The sequence below is a fragment of the Antechinus flavipes genome, chromosome 1 (genome assembly GCF_016432865.1).
Source record: "Antechinus flavipes isolate AdamAnt ecotype Samford, QLD, Australia chromosome 1, AdamAnt_v2, whole genome shotgun sequence".
NCBI classification, from domain to species: domain Eukaryota; kingdom Metazoa; phylum Chordata; class Mammalia; order Dasyuromorphia; family Dasyuridae; genus Antechinus; species Antechinus flavipes.
This window is the reverse complement of record NC_067398.1, coordinates 468,419,129-468,438,149: the sequence shown is the minus strand read 5'-3', so window position 1 is coordinate 468,438,149 and position 19,021 is coordinate 468,419,129. Positions and strand designations below refer to the sequence as shown.

At 34.2% G+C, this 19,021-nt stretch overlaps 1 protein-coding gene across 3 annotated transcripts in view; it reads left to right on the top strand.

The window, feature by feature from the left end:
- LYN (LYN proto-oncogene, Src family tyrosine kinase) overlaps positions 1-18,489 on the top strand; it is a 130,917-nt gene extending 112,428 nt beyond the window's left edge. For all 3 annotated transcript variants that reach the window (XM_051970178.1, XM_051970176.1, XM_051970177.1), the window contains 3 exons: positions 6,719-6,872; positions 8,494-8,625; positions 15,365-18,489. In XM_051970178.1, the coding sequence (XP_051826138.1) occupies positions 6,719-6,872; positions 8,494-8,625; positions 15,365-15,567 (489 nt within the window). In that variant the 3' untranslated portion in view covers positions 15,568-18,489. The remainder of the gene's footprint in view (positions 1-6,718; positions 6,873-8,493; positions 8,626-15,364) is intronic.
- The last annotated feature ends 532 nt before the right edge of the window (positions 18,490-19,021 follow it).

The following is a 19,021-nucleotide window of genomic DNA, read 5'->3' as shown; positions in this document are numbered from 1 at the left end:
AACTGTCCATCTTGACCACAAGGACACTGTGAAAGATTTTATCAGATTCTTCACTGAAACCTAGATATGCTTATTCTAAGTAACTATGATAAAACTCCAAAAGGAAAGAAGTTAGTCTGATATGATTTTTTATCAATGAACAATACTTCCTAATGTGGCAGCAGAGTATAGTGTATAGAGAATTGGTCTTTGAGCCAAAACGACCTGGGTTCTAGTTTTGTCTCTGACCTACATGAAACACTTAATCCCTTCATACAATAAACAATTCTCTTAAGGGTGTAAGTTTTTATCACTTGCATTGATAGAAGGAGACTAACTTGGTTGTGATCAAGTCCCAGGTTTGGTCCATCTTTACCCATATTTTTAAATAGTGGACACTACTTTTCTTTCTAAGTGTTCATAAAGTTGCCCCTTTGAAAAATCTGATCTAGACTGTTGTCAGGAATCAATAGCACTCTATATTTTAAAGAATTGACCTTATTTTCTATTTTAAAAACTAGCATATTTCCTCATTCTCAATCCCATGGACCTTTCTCCTTCTTCATAATTCCCTTCCACCCCCAAATTATTAACAGCTAAACAATCACACCTGCAAATTGTTTTTTTTTTTTCTTTTTCTTTCTTGTTTTTTCAAAGTACTCAGTGCTCTTTGGATGAAAGGATCAGTATGATTTTATATTTTATTTTTAGTTTTATAGTTTTCACTCTGACAGGGCACTAGCCTCATTACCACAGGAAGTATTAGGAGGTATAACACTCCAGTCTATCTTGTTTTTATTCTTTGACTCAGTGGGCAAAACCCTCTTTACTTTCTCTGTTTCACTGAAGGTCTTTCTTTTTCTTTTTTCTAATACTGTTCCAAATTCAGTTTGTCCAATATGCTATCTAAATCAACTCTGCTTGGCCTGTATTCATGAAGAAGACTTTCTTTTTAATTTCTTAGATATAGCTGCTCATCCATTATTATTTTAATGTATAACAACCCAAAGGCAGATAGGTGGCACATAGACAGAGTCTTGGGCCTGGAGTCAGAAGACCTGAGTTCAAATGTAATCTCAGATACCTACCAGTTGTGTGACTGTGGGCAAGTCACTTTACCCTATTTATCCTGGTTTCCTCATCCATAAAATGAGTTGAACAAGGCTATGACAAATCACTCTTTTTTTTTGGGGGGGGGCCAAGAATCTTTGCCAAGAATCCCCCAAATGTGGTCACAAAGAATCAGACATGACTGAACAACTAGAGTCAGAGCACATGGATTCAAATTTCTGACTATGTTAACTGGGACAAAGCATGTAACCTTTGTTGGCTTCAGCTTTCTCATCTAAACACATAAAATTAGTTGTTAACCATTTGTGGATAAGTCATTCAACCTGAGCCTCATTTTTCTCCTCTATAAAATGGGGATAGTAACTTGCATTACCTATCGCAAAGTAAATTCTACTGGAGTTGATTCCTTTGAAGTTGACTTTAGACCAACAATGACTTATACTCTTTAGGTTTAGCCAATCTACTTAATTATAGCTCACATCTCTTTAGCTACTCCACAAGAATAATGTGAAATGTTTTGTCAAAAAGCTTTGCTGATATTAATAATTGCTAATAAGTAATTAATAAGTAATACTTATTAGCAATTATTAATATTACGGTCTGGAGATATGAAGAAGTCAAAATACAATCCCTGACTATGAGGAGTTTAAAGTCAAATGGGGATGTGAACATGCAAACAAAAGTAAACTTATCTATTGCATTTCACTGACTAATAGGTTAGTAACTGTCAACAAAAATCTATGTGACTTGACTTTCCACTTTGAAATCAGCTCATTCCTTTTTTTTTTCTAGATCAGTGACATCAAACACAAATGGAAACTGATTCCTGCAGACTGACTTAGAAAACCACAAATGAGCATTATTTATATTTTTATTGTAATTTTATGTATTTTGTTAAATACTTCAAACTACATATTAATTTTGTTCAGGATACACTAGGAAGAGCCTGGGCTTAATTAACACCTCTATCCAGATGACAGTTAACCTTCACTTTAGTATTAATATGTTCTAGAGTTGTGCCAGGAATCAGTAATGAACACTGGCCCATAGTCTGCTGTCTCATAATTTCTTTTAAGGAATAAAATAAAGATTTGATCTTTAAAAGATCATTCATAATGGACCAATAATTATATCTGCCATTTCTTTAAATATTTGAGGATAGAATTCATTTGAACTTGGTAAATTGAACTCAAGAGCAGCTTAGGCGACCTCTCACAATCTCCTTTTTTATTTTGAGAATTGATAGGATAAAGGAAAGCAACATGGCAATACCAGATCTCAAAATAAAACAGTAATCATCAAAAATTATCTGCTGCTGGATAAAATATAGAGTGATAGATCAGTGGAATAGATTTGGTACATAAAACATACTAGTCAATGTGCATAGTAAACCTAGTGTTTGAAAATTGATAAGGTTGCTATGAGAAACAACTGAGATGACATGCATAAAAATGCTTTGCAAATCTGAAAGTGCTTTACAAATCGTGGATGAGCTAATTTTTTTTCTTTTAAAAAATTTCTTTTGAGAAAAAAAAAGTATCACCATCAGAAGTCAACTGAAATCCATATTCGGATATGAAGTAATTACTATAATATCAACAGATTTAGAAATGGAGTATAGGAAAGAAGAAGGCATCTAGAGTAAAAATCAAGTTTTTTTCTCTAAGGCTATCTGTCTTTATACATTTGGCAATAAAACTGTCCTATACTAAGACTAAAGCTGTTGTTCACTAAAGTGCTGATCAGCACTTAACCAACTCTGTCACTTTTATTGTTCCTTCATTTCATTCACGTTCTCATTTGGAGTTGTCTTGGCAAAAATACTGGTGTGGCTTGCCATTTCCTTCTCTATTTCATTTTACAGATGAGGAACTGAAGCAAACAGAGTTAAGTGACTTGCCCACAGTCACCCACAGCTAGTGTCTGAGGCTGTATTTGAACTCAGGTCTTCCTGACTCTGGCTTTGCACTCTATTCACTGTACCACTTAGAATTCTAATAACTAATTGATCAGTTGGGCCAACAATTAGAATCAGAAAAGATCCAATTCTAAGAATATGAATGTAATTTAACAGGAATATTTCTACATGTATGTAAAAGTATTTTTTTTGTTGTTGTAAGATGTGATTTCATTTATGTATCAAAGTAGCGGCGGGGAAACCCCTCTACATATACATCTTGGCACCTGCTTTGTGGTACTTCTACTTTTAGTTTCAAGATACAGAGGATATTCTCAAACTTTCTTTATGGCTGTAGTCCATCATTCTTTTCAACATACCAAACTACTTTGTTAAACCAAACTTGAAATCATTTTTTCTAAATTAGCTCCTTAGCCTTATTTGCTGGTTTCTGTTCATTATTTTTTAAAAAAAAACATTTTTATTGCTGTCACTCTCTTTTTTTTTACCTACCATATCTGGATAGAGAAGTTTTTACTTCCTTAAGTTGTACTTCCTGCTGAGGAAAGAGATCAATATCTTTTATACTTTCTTGGAAAGATTCTTTGGAATCTGTACTTAGACTTCAAAGGTTAAGGAAGCATAAATAATATTTTAAAGGAATTGATTCACCAACAAACTGCTATTTCTGTTTTTGTTCTTACATAGGACATACCAACCCTACAGGGATGATCATTGTTCACTTCTTATGGGAAGGAGCACTTGGCAGCTAATTTAGGAATATCTACAATCTTTTCTTTGTGAATGAAGCTTAAGACAATTAATAGTTGAGGATGAATGAAGATCATTGGTTTGACTTCCTTGCACAATAATAGTTCTAAAATGGTACTTGAGGGAGGATATGCAATAATACAGGGATTTTTCCATGACTTATGTTTATCTGGAGGGGAAGGGGATAAAGAGACAAAGAGAGGGGGAATAAGAAAGGGGAAGATGGAGAGAGGAAGAGGAGAGAGCAGAAGGGAGGGTGGGAGGAAAGAAAGGAGGGAGGGGGAGAGAGAGACAGAGACAGAGAATAGAGAGACAAAGACAGAGAGAACACTTTTTAATCTAACATTTTAGCAACAGTATGCGCTAATGAGAAGATTGAATTTGAAGTTAGAAAACTTGAGTTTCAGCTCTCTACTCTGAACCTTACTTCTCTGTCAGTTATTTGTTTCAAAATTATATTCATACTACCTTCCTTGCTTACATTCAAGAATAGTCATAAGGGTCACATGAAGTAATGTATGTAAAATGTTTTGTAACAGAAATAGATTTCATTAGCCATTGGTGGGAAAATCTCTGGCAGGCTCCTCCACAGTTGATCATGACTTGTTTAGTGACTCATCATTTTCGTCCTAGAGTTTTGCCTAAAGAACAAAGAAATCAAATAATTAATATTATGATATTTTCTTTTATTTCATTCCTTTTGAGGGTATTCTCAAACTTATTAGAATATTTGGGAATTGTGTTTGGAGTCAGGAAGTTCTGAGATTGAATCCTGCCTCAGATACTTACTAGGTGTGTGACCTTGGGCAAGTCCTCTAAGTTCTTTAGGCCTGAGTTCTTCATCTGTAAAATGAGAACTATAATAACAGCTACCTGGAAGGTTGTTGTGAAATCTAATGGAATAATATATGTAAAACACTTTGTAAAGCTTTATTGCTATGCAAATGTGAGATATTGATATTTTATTAATTTAGTAATTATAACATTCCTGATTTCAAATGTTGACATAGTTTTCGTCTTTTCATTTGAGATGAACAAATAACCAGATGAACTCAATTTTCAAAATATGTTCATACACAAACAAAAAAGCTGTCATTCTAAACTACAAGAATGAAAAGTGTATATGTCTTTCTATACATATAGATATATGTATCTGTCAATGATCTGATGTGAGGTCATGAAATTTGCTAGATTAAGAATTGCTGCAAATGCCAGGTACAGGTGAAGCTTCCAATTCTACACAATGACACCATTTTCTGGTCTTTGCACTTAGATATACAATACAAGGTAATTTAGATACAAACTACAATTTCTATGGAGCTATTCAAAAATAAACTAGTAAATTAAATAATCAGTTGCCCATAAATTTAATTTCATATTCTATATTAAGGTGATATTTAGATATCTTTAATTAGGATGAATTGGCATGGAAAGTAGGATTTATGGATAAAGTAATCATCTAAAACTTTTTTTTCAAGCTTTCCACTTCTATTTTCACTCCCCATCCTTTACTAAAAATGATATAAACTGTATCTTATTTATCTTTATATATAGTGAATCATACTCCTTTCCAAAAGATTGTGCCATCTTCAAACTTACATTTTCAGAGCCTAGCATGTAGTAGATTGGAGGTTTTTAAAATCATGGATCTTGTTAATACTCAAAAAAAAGGTAATTCAGAGAATATCATGAACTACTAAGCCACATACTGGAATAGACACATAAAGTGTTTTATTGAACTGAATTATGGTAAGCCAAATAATTTGATAGTTTGCCTATTAATGAACTCAACACATTCTTCAAAAGCTTTAAAACAAGGATTTTACTTAACTTTTGAATTGGTACTATTATTCTTGGAAATCATGTTTAGGAATGCAGCAAGATTTTCTTTTCTTCTTTTTAAAAATTTTTTGGTAATTTTGTTTTGGGAACTTAATCCTCAACACATATATCTCCATATATATTTTTTAAAAAGAATTATAAGAGGTTTGTGTAAGAAACTATATACTGCACATTCAAAAAAAAGTTTATATATGTGTGTGGCCACATGCACACGTGTGGGTGTGTGTATGTATATATAAAATTTAACAGAGTGGTGATAAAAAATTGTTCTTTTTTTTTTCTTTTTTGCATTTTAGAAATGTCTTATTGATGCTCTTTTAAAGCTATCTCTTACCACACTAACATTCTCCCTGCAATACCATTTTCCACCCCATCCTTGTAACAAATACATATAATCTTATCAAAATAAATCAATGTATAAGCCATGTTTGAGAACACACATCTCAAATTCATTACTTCTCAAGAAGTGGAAGGTATATTTTGCTATCTGCCTTTTGAAGTTACTATTGTACCCTGCTTTGACCAGAGTCCTGAGATTTTATGAATTTTTTTATATTATTGTTGTTGCCACCATATAAATTAGTAGTGACAATAATATGTCTAATCTTATCATTTTACTTAAATTTTCAGTGTCTATTTCCATTCTTTGTTAAACTAAAATTCTGTTTAAAATAGGTGAGCTGTAAAAGCTTTTAAAAGACAAAAAGCTGTAGCTATTAACTAATCTAAAATATAAAGGCCATTGTATTAAGCAAGTGGTTCTTTAGATAGACCCATTTTGGTATATTAGTTAATTTTTATCCATTAATTTGTTTTTTCTAGTTATTCATATCCCATTCCTGTTTCTTCTATCTCATTTGTGAAATGGAACAATATTAGTAATGTCTTTGAAGAGGTAGCTTGAAAGTTTTCTACTTTTAGAGAATCTATGAAGCAATAAAAATGCAACATTACATTAAAAAGGAAAAGATTTATCTTCATTAAAATGTTAGGAAGTATGGTATTTCCAGAAGCCTTTACAACAGCAATTCTGGTTTATTTATTGATAATAATCAAAAAATATTGATAATGAATTTGAAATGGCTGTTTTTGTTTTTTCTTATTGGTCCTGCATAATGTACTAAGGACAGAAAATGAGAGCTCTTTTTCTTGTTACAGATAGCAGAAGGAATGGCATACATCGAGAGGAAGAATTACATCCATCGAGATCTGAGGGCAGCTAATGTTCTTGTTTCAGATTCACTGATGTGCAAAATCGCTGATTTTGGCCTTGCTCGGGTAATTGAAGATAATGAGTATACAGCAAGAGAAGGTATAGTGATGATTTTCAAGTTTGTGCCATGTATAGATTATGAGGTGAATGTCTTTTTAAAAAAAAGTCTTGGTTATAGAATATTAATGTGCCACAATCATCTGTTTAATTTGCTATTCTTATAAGTCATAAGTTGCTTTTTTAAATTGCCATGTTGATTGACTCCAGATGATTTTAACTAGAAATTTAACACAAACTACAATTTTCCCTCTAATTAGGCAACTAACAAAAATGGTTTTTACACAATAAAATGTGGGTTTTGTAAAGCTTTTGCTTGTATCAAAACAGTCTTTTCTTAACTACATAGGAAATGTTACTAACATTAAGTCTATCTCCAAAAACATAATTTAGACCAGTCTTTATATTAGAAATCAAAATGTGAAGCTGTTACCATAATGTGCACTTAATTCAACATAATCTTGCAAATTAACCTACTTTCATAATCTAGTTCAGATATTGCATATTAACTAATTAAAGGTCAAGGAGCAGAAATTTATTTCCAGCACATTAAAAAATTGACAGCAAAAAACTTGGAACAGTTCTTTGCACATCATGCCCAATACTGTTTTTGAGTACTACCTATTCTTTGTCATCAATAAAGATGTAGGTTAAAAAAAATAAGGACATAGATGAGGTTTAGGACAAAATGTTCTAATGAACAAAATGAGGATTATTTTTTTCATTACCTTATCTTGTTCTAAAAGGACTAGTAATTTGATTGTATCTGAGTTGGCTCAGATTGTTTCTCTTATAAGAGTGTGCCATATGTATTTGTTACTGATGCCATTTGGAAGAGTTGGCCCCACTTAGAGAGTTGATAAAGAAATAACTTCAAAATTTGGTTACAATTTGTTCTATATCTGCTTTGGTTATGTTAAAAGATCACTCTTTTTGCCTAGAGAGACCTACTTATCTTGGGCAGTTTCTCTAGCTCCACTATTACATTTTATCAAGTCTAAAGGTGGGGCTAGTACAAACAGTAGCTGAATTTGGACTTATGAACTAGCTATATTATAAAGACAGCTTTGAATTTTTTTCACTGAGTCTTTCCAAGTTTCATTTCATTCTTTCATATTTCATTGAAATTAGTCATATAAATAAGAATGCTCTCTTCACTTTGAATTTTGATCTTGTACTACACAAAATACCAAAGTTAAGTTGTATTTCATAGGGTCAGCTTTCTGCAAAATATACTTACTGAAAATTCCATCATCTTCAATGTTTCCCAAGTGCTCCAAATTACAATTCAAGCCTAAATCATTTGATTTGTTGACAGCAGAAAGACATTAGCAGTTCTTCCCAAGTTACTTTACTTTGACTTTTGTGAATATAAAAACTTCATTCCTTATAACACTTTATATAGAAATCATTTATGGCAATGGAAACCCTAAGGTTTGGTGAGAATTATTAATACACAATTTAAATCTGTTTTCTCACTTATAAGTAAAAGAATTGAACAATCTTTTGTGGAGACTTTGAGGGAGCTAATATCTCCAATGGTTTATATTTTTTTAAAAATTAACTACAATATAAATTATTTTTTTAAAAAAGGATTGTTTCCTCTTAGGTATAGGCTAACATTTTTCCAATTGCTCATAATTAAATATGTCTTGTTTCATAGGTGCAAAATTCCCTATCAAGTGGACAGCTCCAGAGGCAATAAACTTTGGATATTTTACTATTAAATCAGATGTATGGTCCTTTGGAATTCTCCTATATGAAATTGTAACCTATGGGAAAATTCCCTATCCAGGTACTGTAAGCCTGTTTGTATCCATTGTTGTGTTCATTCTTTGATATGTTGTTGTTTTGCTTCCTGGCATGTGTGGAAAAGAAAAATCAATTAAAAGGATCAGTGGAACAGGACAGAATTAGAAAACTATTGGAGACTATCATATCATAAAGGGAACTCTTGTTAAGGCGTAGATTGGATTGAGTGACCTTTGAGGAAGCTCCTAACTCTTTCTTTAACTACCAGCAGCTTAACTATTCTGATAAAGATAAATAAGGCAACTTCTTGGGCTTGGAATTGTAACAAGAGTCTTAAAATGAAAAGGAGTTATGTAGAATTCTTCTCAAATTCTATGATTTGAGTTGTTCTGGATACCAAGTTTTTTCTAATTAGCTGAAGGGTAACTTTTAAAGGATTAGAACTTAATAACTTACTTTTGTGAAAAGTATTTCTAAAATTAGCTATAGACCCCTTTTAAGCAGAGTATGTAGTAGTAGTAGTTGTTGTAGTAGTAGTAGTAGTAGTAGTAGTAGTAGTAGTAGTAGTAGTAGTAGTAATAGTAGTAGAAGAGTACTTCAATTATTTGAAAGCACCAACTTATTGCAGTGTACATGCATATATGGAAGAGGAGTGAATGAACACTGATGTCAGCACTAGTCTTGAAGCTTATTTTTTTTTAAGATTTTTTTTCCAGATCATGTTCATTTTTGCTCACTTGTCTTTTTATTAAGGGATAAAAAAAATGTAGCTTTCTGACTTCTTGGACATCAGAATATGACTCTATTTCTACAAGATCATTTAGCAAGTCAAAGGCCAAACCTCCTTCAGCTTCTAGAAATTTTATGCTTTTTTTTTTATCAGCACTTTCAAGATTCTTTGATTTACCAGCACAATTCAAAACATGATCTGTGATTTCTGCATCACAATAACAATAGCCCAGACAGGTATCTCTTTCTCAACTTCCAACGCTGTCTCTCACATTTTGGCACATGGGGTTCAAAAGCATATGATACAATGGGAAGAACACTAACTGACATGAAAAGACTGGGTTGAAATCCCACTACTGACACTATTCGTGTGAGTTTAGTCTAGTTGCTGAGTGTCTGTAGACCTGACTTTCTTTATCTACAAAATGAAGGGGATTAGACTAGATGAACCTTGGGATTCATTCTAGAATCAGTACTAAGATGTGTTGGGGAAACGTTCTTATTCCAAAAGCTTCAAATTCTTTATCAGAAGAAAATCATAATATTTCTGCCAACATAACACCAGACTACCATTTCTCTAAGTTTGACTTAATATGTTTACTTTGAACAACATTCTAGGCACAAATGGTATTAAAAGTGGACCCTTTAACATTATGGTAGAATTAGAAGTTTTGACTAGTTCTTGTATGAGAGATCACCCTTCTCTTAAAGTCTTTTGTGTAACAACATGAGGTTCACAGGGATGTTTTCACAAAGGTACTTGGCGCCAAGGTGACTAACATGAATGCTTTTAGGGATTCCTGAACCCCGGAGCATTACTGACTTCTCAGTCTGAGGGACTGTTTCTTCTTCTGTCTTTACATTATTCCATCCTTATTCTGTTGCCATCATCATCATGATCTTGTTCCTCTTTCTTTTCCTCCTCTTCCTCTTTCTTTTCTCTCTATATCCCAACCCTTTCTCCATGCTTACCTGGCATATCTGAAAAGCCTATGTAGGATAATAAATTTAATAATACCTAGGCTTTTTATAGCACTTTGCAAAGCAAACAAAACAAAGCCTTGTAACTATATTCTTATTTTCACAAAAACCCTGTGAGGTACATGTCCCCGCTTTACAGATGAGTAAACTGGGACTGAGAGACCTTAAATGACTTATTCAGGATCACAAGCTAAGTGTCTGAGGTAGGATTTGAACTGTCTTACTCACTCTGAAGTCCAGTCTTCTTACTCACTGTGCTACCTTGATGCCTTTGATCTGAAGGGGATCTCAGAGGCCATCCAGCCCAATCAACTCCTTTTACAGATGAGAAAACTGAGATCCAAAAGGTTGCCTATACAAATAGTAAGCATGTATGATGACATTTGAATCTAGATTTTATAACCCTAGAGTAAGTGCTGTTTTTATTGTATCAGCCAGATTATTTCTTTTCTTCCATGTGGCAAACCAACCAGTGACAGCATGCCAGATCATCAGCTACTCCCTAGTTATGTTTTATTCTGTCTGGGGACTCAGAAGCTGTTGTTTCACTGCCAAAAAAAAAGAAAAGAAAAGAAAAGAAATAACTTCAAAAAATGGATGTAGGAGGGTACATATGAATGATGAGAAAAAGAGCTGGGGATAGGGATGGGAGCAGAAAACCCTCAAGAGGAAGTTGCTTCCATGGGAGACTCCTGGCTTTATTTACTTAATCAGGAACATCCTAGAACAGAAGCGGAAGAGAAATCCCCAAGTAAATCTGCAGTTGTTGTGCGTACATTATACTGAATATTGGACTTCCACAGCTGGAAACCTGGAACTTAACGGAAGTAAAAGCATTCCTTTCTTCTGAAATTGGTCCAAGTGAATAAAGTTAAATACAAAAGTTAGAGTATTGGAAATACCACAGCTCTTCTGTGGTGAACAGAAACCCCAACTAAAAAAAGTTATACAGATTTTTTCCTTGAGTTTCAGGCATTTACATTTCGAGCAGCTTTCCATTAAGTAAATTCCTATCCTGTATATATTCAGAGATTGTGCTACTGAGGGAAGAGTAGGCAAAAATTGTTTTGTTTTGTTTTTTTTATCATAAAAAGCACTCTAGATTTTTAAAGATCTAGGACTGCTGTCAAGATCTAGGACGTTTGTTCAAAGTGTTGCTTAGATTATAATGTTTGGCTTTTCCAGAAAACTATCTGTGGCCTCCTTCAGGGGCTTTGTCCTTTAAAAGGGTCCTTATCCTGAGTGATTGAAGAGAACCACAATGACATTGTGATGTTAGATTCAGTGTGTCCACCTGTGGCTGATCAGACCAATGTCAAATTGGAAGTCTGTACCATAGGTCGGGTACAAACACTCCACATGCATATTTGGGGAGGAAATGTCTCTCACTTGGCCCCGTCTCACATTTCCTTTGAGCTAATACAATTCTGCTTTGCTTATAGAGCATATTACCTTCCAAAGAAGGTATGTGATACAAGCACATCATGCTGAGCAGTCCCATGCCAGTGTCTCCCATGTCTCAGAATTGTAACTGAAGGAGGCAGATTGAATACATACATCCCTAATGACATGCTGCATTAGTTTAAAGGAAACTGCTCAAACTTCCCTCCCCAGATCTGTCTGTTAGCATGTACCCAAGAACCTCTAATGGTAAATCTTTAGCAGAGATAAGGGGTGGTCTTAGTTAACTGTGCTGTCACCACCTGATTGTTACTACACAGAGCATTATCTAAAGCCAGGCTTTTAAATGAGATTATTGGTAAGATGCTTTCCAGCTATAACATTCTAACATCATTCTCACATAGTACATAAGTACATAATTCCTGCCTTTACCCCTAGAAGCTTACATAATAAGTCAATATTTCACATGGTTTATATTGAAGAAAAAGCACCACCAATCCAATACAATATATTACATATATTATGTTATATATTATATTATAATATATTAATTTATAATTTAAAAAACCAGCTAAATGGAATAGAAGCCAGCAAACGACTAAACACCAATACCAGAAGTAGTGGATTGCTATTAAAAACAAAAAAAAAACCATAGCTGGCCAAATGTATCAGAATAATGAAGCAGCAGTAGAAACATCACTAACAATTAGCAAGTGAATAGCTACAATTACAAGCTAGTGAGAGGAGAGGCCTCAAAAGCTTTATTGTCATTAAACTAAAAAAAAAAATCCTGCCAGGTCTTTTGGAGCTACAGGCTGTTCGCACCATGCACATGGAAAAATGTAAAGACTGGTCTTTTTTGTTTGTTTGTTTTTTACTTTACTAGCTTTCAAATTATAAATCTCTCCCTTTTGTTTGATTGACTTCCTTAATGAGATCATTTGGGCACCACATTTATTGATTAACTATATGCAAGGAATTGTGTTAGATATAAAGATGAAAAAAATGACACAATCCTTGCCCTCAAGGATCTTGTGACCTAAGAAGGATAAAATGTGAGTGGCAAAGAAATGATCCAGACAAATGGATTTTGAGGAGGGAGAAATAACTTTCAGTGGAATGGAGAGTTCAGGGAAGGCTTCATGGAAGAGATAATGCCTCAGAAGGGCCTTTTAAGGAAGAGAGTGTGAACAAGACCGGACATGTGGAGATACATGTGCAGGAGGGAGGAGGACAAAACTGGGAAACAGCTGGGAGTCAAGTCTGACTGGAACATAAAACACCTAAAGGCACATAGTGTGTATGACAGGGGTTGGGGGAAAGACTGGAACAGTAAAATTATGCCAAATTGCAAAGGAATTTCAATGTCAGACTAAGGAAAATATTAGTCACTGCCTTTTCCTAATAGGAAAAGGCAATGACTGACATTATTTTGTTTTGTTTTAATATAAGGGTGATGTGATCAGATCTGTGTAGTAGGAAGATTCATTTGTCACTTGCATGAAACTTAGAAAGGGGAGAGACAGGAAGAAGGGGAAATAGTATAAAACCTATTATTTTTTGACAGGTCTATCAAAGATAGATCAATCAAGTGATTGAGAGATAGATATAGCATAGATACATAAATATACATATGTATGTATATACATATATATTTTTATATAATATATATGTATGTGTGTTTAAAATAAACCACACAAAATGCATACCATCAATACATAACCATATCTCCAAAAATAGAATCTTTATAAGAGCCATGGCCATTTTCTCAGTTCCAGTATTTAGATTTTTCAAATTATTAGGTCATGATATAATTTGTTAGAAATTACTCTGGATTTATAGTCAGGAAGCCTGGGTTGGTCCCCAGCTCTGATACTTTATAGCCATGAATCCCTAGGTGAGCCACTTAACATTATAAAGCCTCAGTTTTCTCATCTGTAAAATGGATTTGATAATACTTTTACTATAGTAATTTGTAAATTACAATAAAGTAAAAATATGAGTTAAAGAATAATCTATTACTGCTAAATAGACTTTTCTTTTTAAAAAAAAAAAATTTATATTATGTCTAGCATTGGTGAGGAAAAACACCAGGACAGCTCATTGTAATGTCTAGACCATTGTCTTTTCACAGTAGATTCTCAACAAATATTTATTGAATTCAAGCCTGCTTGATCCATCTGTTCTATTCAATAAAATGTAAACCAAAGGACTGTTTTCTTTTCTTTGTAGTCCTGGTGCCTATCTAGCAAAGTGCCTTGCACATAGTAAGCTTCTAATAAATACTTTTGAATTGCATTGTTAGCACCTTTCAGTTACTGCCTGTGAGCACTTTTATCCTTCTTGTGCTCAGTCCTTGTTCAAGTAATGGATGATCTCTTCTGGAAACACTAAACCAAATCCTTGATGTGTGAAGAGTCACCTCATTGTCAAAAGTCAACAAATCAGGCTTTTCAAGTAGCCCTAGAGATTCAACCATCTCTCCTAAATTCTCATAGTTCCAGTATTGGTGAAACTTTCTTAATCTTGCTATCCCATTTAACAATAAATTCAGATAAAAGATATTCCAGATAGACTATGAAGTTAATTTGGAAAAAAGCTGAACTGTGTAATCTATATCAGATTGTTTATCATCATAGGAAGAGGAAAGTAACTCAAAACTAAAAAAAAATTTTTTTCTTAATGAATGCTAAAAATTGTAACTACATGTAATTAGAAGAAATAAAATACCATTTAATAGAAAAAGGCTGACTATAGATAATGTGACATGACTCAAGCTCATTGTCCTCTATCCCCTTTTGTTAAAAGATGACTTAATAAGTTTATAGTTTGTGTTGTGTATAGACAGTTGATCTCATCCAAGTCATCAGTCTGTAAGTTTGAAAGCAAATCATAGGATCATAAATTTAGAATTGGAAACTGTCCTCGTTACACAGATGAGCAAATTGAGGCCCAGAGGCACAAACTTACCAGAGATGTTAAGTGGTTTACCTGAGGTCACACAAGTAGTAAGTGATACAGTCAAGATTTGAATCCAGGTCCTCTGATGCCGTGTCCAGCACCTATACATGGCATTTGGTAAGTTGGTCTCCTCCTAGCGATTAAAAGAACCCACTTTTGTTTGAATGACCCAGATAGGTTTGACAGGGTAGTCCAACCCCCCACTTTTCTGGGCAATTTTACAAACATTGATTTGACTTGGAAAGTGTTGATATAACCCAAGAGTGTAAATAAGAAGGATAGAAGGAACAAGAGAATTGAAAAGACTAGGAGGAGAGTTTTGACAGCTGGGAATGGATGGGTGGGCTTTTTAAAGAAAGAGAACAAATGCCCCAGATAGATGAACTCCAGCATACATTAGTTCAAATCGTTAAAGGAAATTGGATGAGACTGAGCAAAAAGGCTTGCTTTCTACAAACTTTGCTGGCTCTTGGGGCACACACAGTCTTATTTCCCCAATGCCTCATTCTGAAATATTTGGCAGGCTAAATACTACCTTGGAAACCCAAGACTGAAAATGTATATTTTCAGTCTGTCAGAGCAGTCTCCTTAGCCTTTAAAACTTGCTTATGTTAATGGCTGCAGTACGTGGGTAACAGGAGAACAGCGCCGTACTTGAGAGCAGACGTACTTAGGCTGGTTTTCTGAACGGTGTGTTTTGTTTGCCTCAGGGAGGACTAATGCTGATGTGATGATGGCTCTGGGGCAAGGATACAGGATGCCACGCATGGAAAACTGTCCAGAAGAGCTCTATGACATCATGAAAATGTGCTGGAAGGAGAAAGCAGAAGAAAGGCCAACATTTGATTATTTACAGAGTGTGCTGGATGACTTCTACACAGCAACAGAGGGGCAATATCAACAACAGCCTTAAAACAAAGGAATACTTTTTTTTCCCAATTGACATATTCAGATACACACACACACACATACACACACACACACACACACACCCCAAAAACTGGTTGCACAAGTTATTTCAATGTGCCTGGATTAGCCACTGCGCCTGGTTCCTGAAAGTAAAGGCTGAAATAACTCAGGAAGATTCTGTATACTTTACCCAGAAAGGGAAACCCTGTTTTTGACTGATGGAACAGAATTGAAAAGAATAACTGGGGACTGACTAGCTCAGAGGATAAACTACTCATCTACTAGTAACCTTATCCATCTAAGCCAAAATCTGAATCCAAATTTAGAAGGGAAAAAAATAGACCCAATTAAAATATACACATTCTGACCCTGCCTTTCTAGGTGGGGATGCGATAATTATTTTAAATATAATTCATATCAGCAAATTGTGGTACACACAATTGTTTTCAAACCAAATGTATTCATTTATAATGTCACCATCAATGGTTATACTGTTGCAGGAGTTCTTTGTATTTTCCATAGATTTGCACTTATTTAAAAAGGAAGGGGAAATGTCATCAAACTACCCATATCCCACGTGAAGTCAGTGGCTGAGAAATACCCACTCCCACCCTCAAAACCTAGTCCCATAAACATCATTCTGCTGCAGGTACAGTTCAGCAGCAGTCTTTTCTTCAGTGGAAAAGGACCAAGATTTCTCATTTTAATGTCAGTGTTATATTTTAAAAATCTATGTTCTAGAGACAAACCATAATCCCAATGTATGGAAATTTTCAATAACTTTTGATGATTTGGGCATTAGAAACAGCAGTATGATTATGATGTCTGCAAGAACTTACTCTAGCTATTCAGTTAAGATATTTTGGAAAAGAAAATGGAAAGACTAATTCTTTAGCTGCTTACAGTGATTGAAGAGGCATTTTTATTACCAAATGTTTAATGTTAACTGCATCATAGTATATGCATAAATGGATTGATTTGTTTTTCATGATTCAGACTATGATTTTTAAGTAATTGGAGATTTGTATGGGACTATTTGTAGCCAGAAGCAAAGCAAGAAAAAAAAAATATTTACTGTCTGTGATATGAGGTTCGAAAAGACATATTTTTGTTTACTAAATTTTTCTACTATCAATATTGGATGACCAAAAAAAGAAAACCTCATTCTTATAACATTTCACTTATATTACTATGTAAATATTTAATATGTCTATTGTTTGATTGTTTTTATTTCAACATGCACTGGTTTGATAACTTTTTTTTACAAAAAACAACATTTCTATGTTTGTTGCCTTCCCAAATACTGTCAATGTTAAAAAAAAAGACAAATGGCAGGAGAAAAAAACAATGTCATTGATTCCCTAGAGCTGCTTGATTAAAGTGACTAATTTCCAATTCTACTTATACAACTTGGTAATATCAGGAATAAAGTAAAAAAGAAATTGATCGCTTAGAGGCCTAAATATCCTTTCATGAGTGCAAAATAGACCATTTCTTTTCCCACAGGCTTCAAAATTAATTGCTGAGAGCCATTGTCATTTTAAATTTTGGATATTAATGGAAAACAGTAGTCCAATCAAAGGTTTGTTTTTTACCTTATATCTCCATTCTTTCCCTATGGTTTTATAAAATATACCCTGTCTAAAACATTCTATGGTTAACATTTCCAAATGCCATGTCTGCATGTGTTCTATATTTATAGGTATAGTATTGCATTTAAGCAGGATCTTCACAGCCAGTACCTTTTTATTTATTGTGTCCATAAATACTGTAATTGTCATCTCAGTACTATTAGAATAATGCACAATAATTTGGGGGTCAAGGAGAGATTCACAATGTGAAAACATTTCCATTAAAGCTCTAAAATATAATCTATGATTTCCTAATATTTCCCCATGGTCCCATTGTCTTTCAGGTTTTCCTCCTTTTATTACTTTCCCCTTTCATTTTCTGAAAATCTTTTCCTAAAAACACAAAACCTGACCTGTCAAAAGATCTTTCTTCTTAATCCATTTTGTTCTTTTCTATCTTGCCTAGAACTCTTCTGTCTGACACATATGCTAGAGACACATCCTACTTTCCATGGAACAACCCAATTCTCTTCATTTTTCTTAAAAACTCTTCCAGGCTTCTGAGAATCTTGAGGTAGTTCACAACTGATAGACAAAATCAGTGACTGAGAGGGAAGGTTGTGTAATATATTGATATCTGCAATAATTTATTGGATGTCCTTATGTACATATATTGTTACATCTGAGGAAACTTTCTGTAAAATTTTTTCTGTCTTGATGAGGATCCTAGCTTACCAATAAGGTCACCAAATTCCTTAGTTCATTTTGGATGCTTGTAAATCTAAATACTGGAGTAGTGAATAAAATCCCAAATGTTGCTCATACAAAACACAAAGAAATCTGGAAGAGCTCAGAGACTGATCATTTGGGGGACATGAGTCTTGGGAATGGGAATCTTGCAATTGTTCCCAGGTAGAGTGAATGTCTTAGGTTGGGGAGAAATGGTGATCCAGCCTAGATGAACAAAATGATGGCTTAGACACAGAATGAAAACTAGCTTGATGATTTCCTTGAGTCAGTGGCAGACACTCTTTAATAACAACCCTATTCCCTAGGTAGTTCAGAGCTCTAAAACAACTCTTAAGTGCATAGCCACCCTGGCCCCATCCCACTTCTTCCCCAAAGCCAAAAAAAAAAAAAAAAAAAAAGATTGACCCTTCTTTCTATGGCAAACACTATATCAGAAATAAGCAGAAATTTTTAGAAGGTGCTGTTGGTATTTTATTTTGACAATCTTGGAGTAAATGAGCCCTATCCCAGCAAAGTATATGATTGAAAAAAGGAGTAGTTGTATTTGTATTCTAACATGGCAAAGCATATCATGGGTACCTAATAAAATGTTAACAATTTTTAAACTTGTTCAAGATTCTGCCTCTATCATCTACCTCAACTTCTCTTTTTCCCCAGTCCTTTGCCTTTACTGAGTATATTCAACACAGGGTAAAAGTAGTTTGGAAGGAACTTGCTGCCTAGGTATCTGAATCATAGAGGTCCAAAGACTAGAAGATTGGAAATGTAATTTAATTCTATGGCACTATGTCCTCGCCCTTGTGGCAACTGCTGAGCTGCTAACTTTCTCAGCTATGAACAGCTCTTAGGGGAGAAGTAATAAGAGTGTTGAACTTAGTATCAGAAGACCTGGTTCAAAACTCAGCTCTGCTGCTACGTGAATCTAAGTAAGTCTTTTATTTTCTCTAAGCCTCAGTTTTCTTATCTGTAAAAGGAAAGGATTACACTCTGAGATTCTTCCCTGTTCTAAATTTAGGATCCTATGAAAGTAAAACATTGCATATTGCCCTCAAATTTTCCTTTCATCATTACCCTGCCTCTCCTCTGTCCTTTTCCATGCCTGCCTATCAAGAAAAAAGTGGGATCCAATACCACTGA